The 13,664-nt window shown below is 43.1% G+C and overlaps 1 protein-coding gene across 1 annotated transcript in view; it reads right to left on the reverse strand.

The window, feature by feature from the left end:
• The window catches only part of LOC149305252 (secretogranin-1-like), a 28,432-nt gene extending 15,061 nt beyond the window's left edge, over positions 1 to 13,371 (reverse strand). Inside the window, exon 1 of the mRNA XM_089477852.1 lies at positions 13,225 to 13,371. Within this exon, the coding sequence (XP_089333978.1) occupies positions 13,225 to 13,288 (64 nt within the window). The 5' untranslated portion in view covers positions 13,289 to 13,371. The remainder of the gene's footprint in view (positions 1 to 13,224) is intronic.
• Positions 13,372 to 13,664: the final 293 nt, after the last annotated feature.

The raw sequence follows: 13,664 nt of genomic DNA on the forward strand, positions 1-13,664 counted from the left end.
GTGTGCAATAATTCCCACCTCCATCCTGCATCTTGGCCCCAGCCCAGGAGGCTGGAGCCAGGTTAAAATGCTGAGCAATAAGCTTCTTAATGGAGCTCCTACTAGACCCTATCACATGGGGTTAAAACAAACAAAACAAACAAGCTTCATTTATATACCACTTCATACCACCTAAGCAGTGTCTAAGCGGTTTACAACTGTAAGCTAATTTGCCCCCAACAATCTGGGTACTCATTTTAGCGACCTCAGAAGGATGCAAGCCTGAGTCAAGCTTGAGCCCTTTTCCTGGTCTTGAACTCGCAACCTTGTGGTTTTGAGTGAGTGGCTGCAATACAGGCATTTAACCGCTGCGCTACCAGGGCTCCTCGGCTTACCTTTCCCAAATTCAATTCGGGAGGCAGCTGGGTCCTATCACACAGAAATTGCCACCAAAATTGCTACCTGGGTCCATCCTGGATGCAGCCCAGGTCCTCAGAGATGCTTTGGCAGCCATTTTGTAATGTCAGAAGCTTCCATGTTAAAAAAGAGGCCGGCTGGAAACAGCTTTGACCCGGGCTGCATCCGGGTTCAATCTGGGCAGCAATTTTGGTGGCAATTTATGTGTGAGAGGACTCGGCTCCCTCCCAAATCAGAATTGAATTCGGAAAAGCTGGGGGTTTTACCTCATGCAATAGGGTCCTAAGTTTCTTATCTGTAAAATGCTGGAGGGTATGGTGTTTGAGTGTGTGTGTGTGTGTGCATTTGTGACTCATTCTGTTTGGGTCCAGATTGTTCAAATCACATCCCATTTTCTTTTAGTTGATCTTTAGCTATTTGGCTATTTCTTCTTCTTTTTTCTTGGATGACTCTGCTACAGTATATGGTGGCGTCTCCCCACCTTCCTCCAGCAGATTGATATTCAATATAAAATCCACATTTAATATTACAATCTTCCTTCGATTTTTTTAATAGTTTTGCTCTTTGGTATTACTTCTCACTTCCTTGAAGTAAGATCTTTTTAAAAGACTCCCTAGCTTCAGATGATAATTTTGAAAAGTCACTGAAGCACGATTGCCAAATATCATGATCGTTTTTTAATCATACACATTAAGTGTGAATTATGGTTGTAATTTTTTTTAAAATAAGGGAGTCATGTGGCAGCAATGGAAATACATTTCCCCCACTTCCATAAATCAGACTGGGCGATAGCTATATTATGTCCCCTCTCACGGTGGAAATGTTCTATCCTCTGACTCACATTTTTCCCCTTTATTTCCATAACAGCGTCTTCTTCTGACTCATTCGGCAACACAGTCAATCAGAACCCTGAATCGTTTGCGCAGCTGGCTGTGCCACTGTAAGCAAACTGTTTTGCCAACACAGTTTTTTAAATAATGAATGAATAACTCAAACACTGAGCTTTCCATCAGATGCTACACTTGTCTGCAGTGCGAAACCTCTTGGCACAGCAGTGTAGACTATAGGCCCGACAATTAATTGTCTTAATTTCAAGGGATTCCTCCAAGATCACACTGGGCCTGCAATGGGCTTTTAGACTGAAAATGAAAACAGAATATACTGCAAGGCTGCAACCTCCAAAAGAGCAGTGTTTATTAAGCAATATTCATGCGATGAGGACAAACAACTTTCATTTCTAATGAAGGAGGCAACAACAGCATCAGAGAGGACTGGAAGCACACTGAATAAAACATCAGAGCTGCCTCCTCAGGGCTGAGACGTTCAGATCAAATTTTGTTGAATTAACCTTTGTGTAAATTAGTTTTACTCCAAGATATCAGTCATTCATCATCATGTTATGCCAAGCAATAGCATCCTACTACTAGCCTCTAGCAGTGAAATGCCCATAGTAAAGATTATTACTAACATTCAGTCTTTGTGCCTAGTAACAGTTTGCAGCAGGAGGATTTGGGAAGGGGATGTTGAGGTTCTTGTGAGTCAAAGAACAGAAGAGTTTAAGCCTAGAAATACATACATCCACACAAACATGCACCCTTTCCTCCATAATCATCTGTATTCTTTCAATCACTCCCTTGAGTCTAAGCTTTCTGCGTCCCCTAGGACTCTGCCATTTATCTGCCACAATGGGACTGAAGCAAGTCAAACACAAAAGGAAGGCTACTCTTACAAGGACAAAGGGAAGAGACAAGTAAGGAGCAAAAAGAGCTGAAAGTGGCTGAGTACTGAAAAGTTATTTTATTTATTAGTAAATGATGTCCTCAATGCAAGGGGAGTTTATCTCTGCTTTAGAGGTATACCCATACCTTCTTAGAAATAAACATAGCATTTACTGCTAGCATAATAAAATAGCCATGTAAAAGTTGTTAGACAGACATAACATACATCTGCAGAGTTAGATTTCATTCATCATTCATTAGGGCCAATGGATGTTTGATGCCTTAAACAGAAAGACTGGCTTATATTTCATTTGAACATTACAAGAAACATCTTGACATTAAGAACACTTTTCACAAAGAATCTATTTGGTGGTGGGCTCTTCCTTACTGGACATGTTCAAGGAGAGGGTGAACAGAGTAATTCTGTTTCAACAAATTCCTGATGTGCCTTTCAGTTAATTCATTTCAAATGGTAGAGGAAGGAACAAGGGGATCAGCAATCGTGGATTTGATCCTAACCAATAGGGAAGAGTTGGTCACTCAGATCAAAATAGTTAGTACTTTGGGGGGGGGGATGCAATGCTAGAATTCATAACTGTGGGACAAAGCAAAGCAGAATATATCCTCAAACAAGGACCTTGGAAATCTGGTTTTAACACATTCCCATGGTTAAAGATGTTGAAGGAAAAAGACACACAACAAGTGGAAGTTCTTGAAGAAGGAGCTGCAAAAAAGCACAATCACAGACAATACCATGGAAGAAGAAACATGGGAAATATCTGGAAAAAACCAATGCAGCTGCACAGCAAAGTCAAGGGGGCAGTGAAAAGAAAAAGGAGTATGTATATAGAATGGAAGGAAGGAAAAATCACCAAAGCATACAGACATGTAGCCCAAGCTTGCAGGAAAAGTGTAACGAAAGCTAGAGCTCAGAATGAGCCGAGACTGGCTAGGTAAGCAAGAAGCAAGAAAAGGGGATTTTCCAGTTACATTTGAGGCAACAGAATGACCAAGGCAGGGCTGCTGTTCAATAAGTATGATAAAATGTTAACAGATCACAATGAAAAGGCAGAACAACTCAATACTTGCTTCATTTTATTTTTCCAAAAAGAGAACTGTGAGTTTCCACGCAGCAGCATAGACCTTAACAAGGGATCTGGATAGCAAATCAAGACGGATGTGAAGCTAATCTAAACAAGTTCAATCTACAGGGCCAGAAAACAACACTGCACCCCAAAGCACTGAAGGAACTTACTGATGTACACTCTGAACTACTTGCCATCATTTCTAAGAAATCTTGGAGAACATGTGAGGTGCCAAAAGACAGGGGAAGGGTAAACATTGTCCTTCTCTTATAAAAAAAACTGAAAGGAAGATTCAGAAAACTATAGACTATTCAGCCTGACCTCAATAGCAGGAAAAATATTAGAATGGACTATATAGGAGTCTGTTAGCAAGTATTTTGATGACAATGCAGTGATGAGTAGGCGCCAGTATGGGTTTGTCAAGAACAAATCCTACCAAAGTAAACTTTTTGAGCAGATGACTAGTTTAGTAGATGGTGGGAATGCTGTGGATGTCATTTGTCTAGATTTCAGCAAATCTTTTAATAAGGTTCCCCATAATACTTTGATTAGCAAACAGATTAAATGTGGAATGCATGGGAACAATGTCATAGGGATCCATAATTGGTTGGAAAACTCTGGGTCAAACGGGAAGGACACCTCCATCCCTTTTCCAATTGGGAGCCATTCTGTCTCTCCGTATTCTGTTCTAAGTGTAGCTTTTGGTCCTGAGTACAAGTTAAGCATCAGTTAGGGTAATTACTCTTCAGCATTTTCATCACTGACTTAGATGGAATGAATCTTTATCAAATTTGCAGATAACACAAAATTGAGAGGGACAGCTAATACATTACAAGATAGGAACTGGAGTCAAAAGAAAATTGGACAGAAATTAATAAAATCAAATGAAATAAAAACAGTGATAAATTCAAATTCTACATTTAGACCACACAAAAAAAAAAAAAAAAGAAAGAAAGAAAGAAAGAAAGAAAGAAAGAAAGACACAGTTATTGGCTGGGGGAATACATTGCTCAGCAATACTACATGAGAAAAGGCCCTTGGGATTATTGTTCATCATAACTTAAATACAAATGAGCAGTGTGATGCTGCAGCAAAGAAGGCAAATGCTATTTTATTCTGTATTAATTGTAGCATAGGTTCCAAGTCAGAAGATGTCATAGTCCTACTATATTCTGCACTGGTCAAGCTTCATATGGACTACTGTATTCAGTTCTGGGCGTCTCATTTTAAGAAGTCAAGTTGGAGCAGGTTTAGGGAACGGCAACAAGGATGATAAGAGGTATGGATAACAAAACTTATAAGGAAAGGTTGAAGTAGCTGGACATGTTCAGCTTGGTAAAGAGGAGATTGAAGGGAGACATGATTGTACTCTTTGAATAGTTCAAGGACTGCCACAGAGAGGAGGGGGCAGGTTTGTTCTCTCTTTCCCCAGAGAGTAGGACCAGGTCAAATAACCTGAAGTTACAAGAGAATAGATTTTGACTGAACATTAGAAGGGACGTCTTGACAGTAAGAGTGGTTCAGCAAGGGAACCAATTGCCTAGAGAGGTGGTGGGGTGGTGCAATTAGGTCTCTGGGCATCTTCAGAAAGAGGCTGGACAACTACCTACTGGAGATGTTTTAGCTGGAGATCCTGCATGGAACAAGCGGTTGAATTAGATATCCCATTAGGCTTCTTCCAACTCTATGATTGTATGACTCTATGACTCTGAGAAGAAAGGAAAGTTGCCTTTGGAGCTCTTGTTCACCATAGCAACCTGGATGCTGGACTACATGCTCCTTTGCTCTGTTCCAGCACAGCTCCTCTTGCGTTCTTGCCTTTACTGTCTCCTTGTGCTGAGTAGCTGCAGCAGAAGAGGAAACCAAATGAAAGTGCAATGCCTTATAGACCATGTCTGTAACTAATTTGAAGCCAGGATGTTAGGAAGCCAGTTAATGGTACTGTCAGTTTTATTTCTTTCTTCCCTAGTGTGAATTTAAAAAGTTTTAAAAAAATGAACAGGAAATGAAAGAAAGCTGCTGCAATTGGCCAGCTGGTGAAGGACCACTGTGAGCCATCTGCTGACACAGTCGTCCTGGAGCACAGTTCACTCTCTCCCTCACGGGAACATTTGCATCACAACTGTGGAGATGGTTGAATAATTGCCATCTTGGTGTGTTGCTTCTCTTTCCTAGGCGAACCCTTCTGCCTCTTTTTAAATCTCCTGTGGTTCAGCCGGACAGGACCAGAGTACAGAATGTTCTGAAATCAAGGATGTGCAGCTGTGGCCCTACAGATATTTTTGGACTATACCTGCTATCGCCCCTCATTTCTACATACTGGCTTGGGCTGATAGAGGCTGAAGGCCTCAAACATCTGAAGAAGGACCCCAGTTGCCCACTCTGATCTACACTGTGATACCATCAAGTGTAAATCTATGACACAACTGCACAAGTGACTGGGTTGAAATTCATCATTCCTTCCTAAAATGAATGCCATAGAGATTAGGTAGAAACCAGAAAGTGAAATAAAAACAATGGAGGAATGGAAAGAATACTAAAGATTTTGAGTCCCTTTTGTCAAGGGGGAAAAGAAGACTAACAGAGGGCATTACAGGGGTTGAGACAGGTTTGTGTGGTACTGAGTCGGTAAATAAAGAGACATCTTTCTCCTCTTTCTCACTGTATTAGGAGATGAGGTTACCCAATGAACCTTAGGCCAATGCAGATCTTACAAGTAATTAGAATGCATTAATAGGATATCACTTCAAGGCTGGGAGACAAAATCCACGGATGGACAATATCTTTAACATGCCCATTCAAAACACCACCAGATTGTGCATGGTTTGGGGTTCTTTAGAATTTTTCATCAAGGAAGATGGTGCAATTTGACAGAATGTGAATTTGTGGAGGCCAGGTCTCCAGAATTTGTGGAGGCTGTGATAGCTAGTTAGTATCTCTGTATACCTCTTAAGCAACATGTGCTTAGAAAAGTAAAAATAGGGGTGACTGGACCGGTCACCTTTCAGAGAAATCAGATCGGCTGTTGATGTGAACAGTTATGGTAACCTGCACAGACTCTAATAATTTGGCAAACAGCTACTGCCTGTCTAGCTGTCTAGCTATAATTTTGGGTGTGATCAGTTGCATTGTAGACAGGATTGAAGCACTGAAACATTTTCATTAGAACTAGCTTGCTCTGTCTAGTGCATAGTGTGTGGCAGGCAGGAGTAGATTTCTCCACTTGCAATGAGCTAAATCCTGTTGCTTTCAATGCTGAGTAAATCCTCTGAAGCAGTATAATGTATGTAAGTGTTGATTTACCATTCGGCTATTGGTTTGATGGGTTTGCTGAGGTTGGAACTAGCAACTCGATTTAAGTTAATGTATCCTGTGACATTGAAAATAACTTGAAGGCACACAACAACAATAATATCAGTAGTCAGTGTGACATACTGGTTTGAGCATTGGACTACGGTTCTGGAGATCAGTGGGTTCATAGCCCCACTCTACCATGGAAACCTACTGGGTGACATTGGCCAAGTCACATACTCGCCCAAGTTTATCACACTGGTGGAAAGCCGGGAAAAGATGGTATTAAAAAGTCATTTTCCCAGCAAAATTGCAAGATTGCAGCTAGGATTTTCAGATGATGTTGCGGTTAGAGAGGGCTTATCCCAGAATTTTCCCATGAATGGTTTGTTGCTTGAGCATTTCTGTTTCTTCCTGGGATACATTCTCTCTGATCACGATGTGTCTGCAAATCTTTGCCTTGATCTCCTGACTCTGCCAGGAAAATGCCTTTCTAATCCCGCTTTAAATCCCGCTTTCCCCCAGTGTGATAAAGTCCGTAGCCTCAGAAAAACTGCATGATAGATTGACTTCAGAAGGTAAGGTAGTCCCTTGACATGAATGTCTAGTTGTAACCAACTGTGCTCATCTCCGTTACTAAGCCAAAGAGACAGGGTTGTCCGAAAACTACTCCAGTGGTCATGTGGCCAATATGACTGCACTGAACGCTGTTACTTTCACACCGAAGTGGTACCTATTTATCTACTTGCATTTGCACACTTTCGAACTGCTAGGTTAGCAGAAGCTGGGACAGGAACTCATCCCATCATGCGGTAGTTGGGCCTTGAACTGCCAACCTTCCAATTGTCAGAACTAGCATCTTAAACACTAAGCCACCAGATCCCTATTGACTTTAGGGTCATCATAAGTCAGGAGTAAATTGAAGGCACACAGCAATAACAATTATTGTGAGCTATCCTTGTTTGTATTGCAAATTGTTTAGAAGTGGCTTGTTTGTCTTGGATGGGCAATTAAAGCCATTACCTTTTCAAAGAACTGCTGATAATGGAGTAGGCAACTGCTAGAACTGGCTGGCAGAAATGGATCAACACACCTGTTGCTGGACTCTTCTTGGGTGCATAACTATGGAAACTCCACTGCAAAACTCACTGCTACACCTTATGTTCCCACACACACACACACACACACACACTCTTTCAGGATGCAACAGGGACACAACAGATTGTGTCTTTGATAAACATGCTTAGTGCATAGCTCCATGTCATTGTTAATGCAATTGCTTTTTACTGTTGTACCAACAACTTACAGAAAGAAAGGCTCTCCCAGGGCAGAATCACATCTGTCAAGAAGAGTGGGAGAAGGATTTGCCTTTTGCTTCCCTTAAATGGAATTTCAACTCATAGTTTTCACTATCCTTCTAGGGGGGAAAAACAACCCCATGAATTATCATTATGCAATATTATCTGGGAGATTCATTGCCATGGAGATTTGTATAATCCAATTCAATGGTTTTCAGTAAGCTGCCCCAGGCACATTTAGGTCAGGAAGCTAAATGCCTCCAACAAATATTATACATGCTGAATTGTATATGTTGTTTCCCCTGGCACAAAATGTCACATTGCTGAGAACTCTAAGCCATGGGTTAAATGTTAATTTGCATGGATCTTTATCTTAGGGAGAGATTACTGTCAGAGAATTAGAATGCAGAAGACAGCCCCTTTAGTCTGCTCTAGGCAATACCTGGATAGGAAACCATTTGACTGCCCCATGCACACTTCACCTGGGCTTCTGAGAGGAAAGGCACAGTATGTATAATAAATAAACCTGAATCAGTATCTATGCAGAACAACTTTGTTGACTCATTTCTTTATGACTACCTCTAGGGCTCAGTTTAGAAATGCCAAGAAATGCTACTTACAAAAGCTGAGCGCAACTTTGGGGGAAAGGTGGAAGGCTAGTTAAGCCATTAATGTGACTTCTGGCACTTAAAATGATGATATGATACAAAAGACGCATCTGTCCACTATAACCCAATTGGGGTTAAGTTCCCATGCAAAGGAAAAGCCATAGCTCAGACACAGAGCACATGTATGTGGAAAGTCTTAGATCCAAATCTGTGGGATCCCCAGTTAAAAGAGGTTTTGGGATTGGAGGGCTATATAAAGGTCTCTATGCAAAATGTATGAGATAGTGAAGTAGACAACTCTGGACTAATCAAGATGGTCTCTCTGACTTTAAGGCAACCTTCTGTGTCCCAGCAAACAAAACCCGGGCTCAGTCATTCTTTCAGTACCAAACATGAAAATTTCTACTTATTAGGCCTGGTTCTAATCCCATCTCTAATGAAGATGGCACTTTTGAACACAGAAACCAGGTAGTGCTCAAGTGCACTCAAGTATTAATATTTGTGGTTATGAAAATGGAGAACTTTGTTTCCTGCCACAAAATACTGGATGGGCTACACATTTGTTTGTTTGTCAAAATCTGTTTTTACACGTTTAGCATTCCAGATTTGATTCCTTATAAAACAATAAGGTGCTATATCTCTGCTGGATCACCTCCAGGAAGCTAGCATATGGCCATCTAAATCTGTGCAGGTCCACATAAAGAGCACATTGTTCTGAGTTGTAACCACCAAGCAACAGGGAAGGAACAGATAAGTGTTCTTTGACTCCCACAGATCCAGTCTTCTCATCTGTGGTCTGGGGATTCATGATCAAAGTCCATGGTGAATACGGTGAATTTACAGTTTAGGGGCATTTCGAATTCTCAATAAGAGAACTCTTAGGGTTCTCTGAACTACAAACCCCAGAATGCTACAAGAGGCAGCCAGAGCAATAAAAGTGGAATCGCAGCACTGTAAGGGGATAGTGCAGTAATCTCCTAACTGTGCAAAAGTTAGCATGAGCTTTCATAGACTTGGTCTACCTCCTCAACTATCTGCTACATCTGCAAAAGCTTACGCTACAACTTCTTTCACACAGTAAATCTGAAAAAGTGCTGCAAGCTCCAGGAAAAGAGATTCCACCTCAACATGAGGAGGAATCCTGACTGTAAGGGCTGTTCGGTAGTGGAACACTCTTCCTTGGAGTATAGTGGAGTCTCCTTCCTTGGAGGTCTTTAAACAGAGGCTGGATGGCCATCTGTCGGGGATGCTGTGATTGAGAGTTCCTGCATGGCAGGGGGTTGGCCTGGATGGCACTTGTGGTCTCTTCCAACTCTATGATTCTAAGATCCCTTTGCATACTGATGTTCCAGATTAACACGGCCATGTCTCTGAATTCTGATTCACTGGGTTATTGTGAAGACAAGAAGGATCAAAACTACATAAGCAAATAGAATACACTGGAAATAAGAAAAGTACAGGGTATTAAGGAAATAAATAGGACAGACGAGACATGTGGAGAGGTGATAAATAGACCATCCATGTCTCTGCAAGTTGTTGTTTTCTGTTGTGCTCTTGAGCACATCCATCATGCTCCAGCTAGAGTGGAGGGTGGACCACTTCTACTTCCTTCCAAGTCCACCATGGTTGAGTCAGGGAGGCAGTGCCCTTGGAAGGCATGAATCCACAGAGCCATGACATTTTCCAGCAACTCCCTTCTGAACTCTTCTCTTTCTCGCTAGCCTTCCATGCACAGCAGTGCTTCACAACATGCTGCCTACATGAGAGCCTTTGCTCTGAACAGCTACCACTGACTGAGTGAGTGGGAAGCCTTCCCTGCCATTGCTCATTTGATGTTAGCAGCAGTGCTGTGCTCAGTGATTCCTAAAGACTGCAAGAGGCATTGGCTGGAGAGCATCTCTTCTGATGGCCAGAACACAAGATGTGAAGAAGACTGCTCACCACCTGTCTTGCTGTGTTGGTTAAGGATCTCCAGTGTGAGACATGAAAGTGAGGAAAGGAATCTGGGGTGAGGGAGCAAGCACATGGGGGCAGATGGTGTGAGGTAAGCACTGGGATTTAATGGGGGAAAACATTCCCCCAGCATATACCCACCCACCTCCTGCTCCACCTATGAAACTGACACACACAGAGGAGCAAAGGGAGCTAGAAAGAGGGAGAAAAAGAAGACACAATTGGCATAGGGAAGATATTAGGGGAGAAGCCACAAATTGCTGATATGGTCAAAAGATTTGGAGATGATAAAAAATAATGGCACTATGACTGTTTCCCTCAGATGAGCCTTTAGTCCAGATATTAACATGCTTACTTGAGAGATTACTGAGATAATAAGGTGTTTTTTTGTTTGTTTGTTTGTGGGGATGGGTTCCATGAGAAAGGATCTGATACACTGCCCATCTCTTAGCAGCATACAGGATGCCAATGGAAGAATGCACTGAGAGCACTTACTTTTGTCTCATTACAGTCGCTGCTTTGCTGATCCATAGAACTGAATTAGTGCTTGGTTTCATACAGTTTAGTATTGTGTGGAATATTTCACGAAGTCTGTACTATTAAGCAGCCTATTGGCAATTTGCCTTGGTTCCTGTATTTTTAGATCACTGTGGAATGCTAGCAAGAGTCTACATTGTTAAGTCACTTGCCCCCAGTTTCCAAGACAATACTGTGCATGCTCTTTGAGAAATGAAGTCCCACCCAATTAAATGGGACTTTATCCATGCTAAGTGATATATTATTCTAGACTGGCAATACAATTCCATGCATGCCTGCTCCAATATAAGTGACTTTGTGTTCAATGGAACTCACACCCAGGTAAGCATGCAGGTGGCTGCAATTTCAAATTATCCATCAAATTATCCATTAGTATTTGTCTTCATAGAAACACAGAGTATGTAGCATCATTCATACAGTGCACCTAGTGTGATCCATTTCACCATGGGTCTCTGTTTGAAGTGCTGAAGTTTTCTCCTTCAGAGAGCAATATGCAAACAAGAGAGTGCCGCATCTTGCTTTTGACAGCAAGCAACCTCTCAAGAATGAAATGGGTTTTTCCAAATAGAGCTACAATCCTGAAACTTGAAAAGAATACATCCTTTCACTGCCAGCTAAGAAAGACATTACAGAAAAAGGTAATCCAGTTGTCACAGAGGTGGAGGGAAACCCTTGTTGGTTCAGCAGAGGATTTATCAGCCAAGATGAAACTGTTCTTTTTTTTTTTTTTTAAGAGGAAGGAAATAAGGCATATTAATGCAAAGCCATCATTTCTTAAACACAGGTTGTTTGTCACTGGAAGTGAAATTAGTAACACCTTTTCAGTAATCCGTACTGACTGGTTTTGCCAGACAGCAGAGTGCAAAGCAAATAATGAATGAATGTGTGACACAGTTGGCTTGCCCTCCGCTCTGAATTTCATTCTTCCACTTAAACTGACATTTTTGTAAAACTCTCCTCTTCAACATGTCAATGGGCTTAACCTGAAATTGTCTCTTTCAAGATGGCTCAGCCCTGAATAACCAAACCCACATTTTTCTAAAGTACACTTTGTACATATGCTCACTGAACAGATCTACACACATATATTGGGCAGATATATTCCTTTCCTGGGTGTGCAAGTGAATACATGACACTCCACCCTGTACTCACACACAGCCACTTTTTCTTCTTTTAAACAAGCTTTTCCCTTCCCTCTGCCACAGAGCCTCTAACACAGATTTTGCACACTTTGGAGATCCAATGCACTTCCAACACAAGCAAAGTACCCATTGCCTGAGTAGATCCTCATTGCCTTCTGAGGTCTGCCTGTTGAAGAGAAACTGGACCAGACTGGAGTGAGCTATGGACTACAGAAAAAGGATACCTTATATATTTAAGTATAGGGGATTCCCCTAGATAGTACAGCAGACACACTCTGCTGTATCTAAACTGGATAAGAAAGTGAGAGAGCAGCTTCTTGGCAAATGGCATCCCTCTCCAGCATTGGTGACCGACTGCTTGCTTGGTGGCTGGGCAGGGTTACAAGAACAGCCACCCAAATAGGAGTCAGGGTGGGCTAGGGACTTGAATGCTGGGACTATGACTCTGGAGACCGGGGTCCCAATCCTTGCTTGGCTATGGAAAAACCAAGCCACACTCTCTCAGCCCCAAGGTTCCAATCCCGGCTCAGCCATGGAAACCCTCTGGACGAGTCACACTCTCTCAGCCTCAGAGGAAGGCAAAGGCAACACCCTTCTGAACAAAATCTTGCCTAGAAAGCCCCATGCTAGGGTTGCCATAAATCAGAAGGGACTTGAAGGCACACAGCAACAACAACCCTATAGATGCTCTTCCTCAGACCAGATTTCACCACCCCAGCCTCCTTCCTTCCTTCCTTCCTTCCTTCCTTCCTTCCTTCCTTCCCTTCTCTCCCTTCTTTCCTCCCTACTTTTCTCCCTTCCTTCTTTCCTTCCTTCCTTCTTTCCTCCCTTCTTTCCTTCCTTCCTTCTCTCCCTTCCCTTCTTCTCCCTTCCTTCTTTCTCACCCTCCCTCTATTCTTTCATCCTCTTTCTTTCTTTCTTCCTCCCTCCCTTCTCTCCTTCCTTCTCCCTTCTTCCTCCATTCCTTCCTTCCTACCCTCCCTCTATTCTTTCATCCCTTCTTTCCTTCCTTCCTTTCTTTTTCCTTCCTTCCTGCCTTCTCTCCCTCCTTTCATCCCTCCCTTCTCCTCCCCTTTTCTTCCTCCTTCCTCCTCTCCCTCTTTCCCTCCCTTTCCCTTCCCTCTCTCTCTCCTTGCCTGCCTCCTGGCTGGCGCTGTCCGAGGTGCTGATCCTGCCAGGAGGGAAGGGAAACTCACCTGCCACCAAAGCCAAGGCGGCGCCGAGGAGGCTGAGCAGCCGCAGCGGCCCCGAAGGCACCATGGCTGGCTTGAGGGGCTGGGCAAGGACCCTCCAGGTGGATGGAGGGATGGATGGCTGAGGAAGGCTGAGGCTGCTTCCCTGCAGCTCCGCGCTATTTAAGGCAAGAGGGAGGAGGAGGAGGAGGAGGCAGGGGACCCGGGGGAGGGGGGGCTTCGTGCGTCAGCGCTGGAGCCCCGAGGGACCAGTCTGCGGAGGAGCCCCGGGAAGGACCCTCCTCTGACTCCGAGGAAAGAGATTGGCAGGGAAGACCCCCCTCGCCTCCCCAGATCCAGCCTTCCCTCCCACACAGATAAGCCATGGCACTGCAAAGGGAAGGGAAGGGAAGGGAAGGGAAGGGAAGGGAAGGGAAGGGAAGGGAAGGGAAGGAAGGGAGGAA

The sequence above is a fragment of the Sceloporus occidentalis genome, unplaced genomic scaffold (assembly GCF_023333645.1).
Source record: "Sceloporus occidentalis isolate IW3139 unplaced genomic scaffold, rSceOcc1.0.p SCAF_12, whole genome shotgun sequence".
Classification (NCBI taxonomy): domain Eukaryota; kingdom Metazoa; phylum Chordata; class Lepidosauria; order Squamata; family Phrynosomatidae; genus Sceloporus; species Sceloporus occidentalis.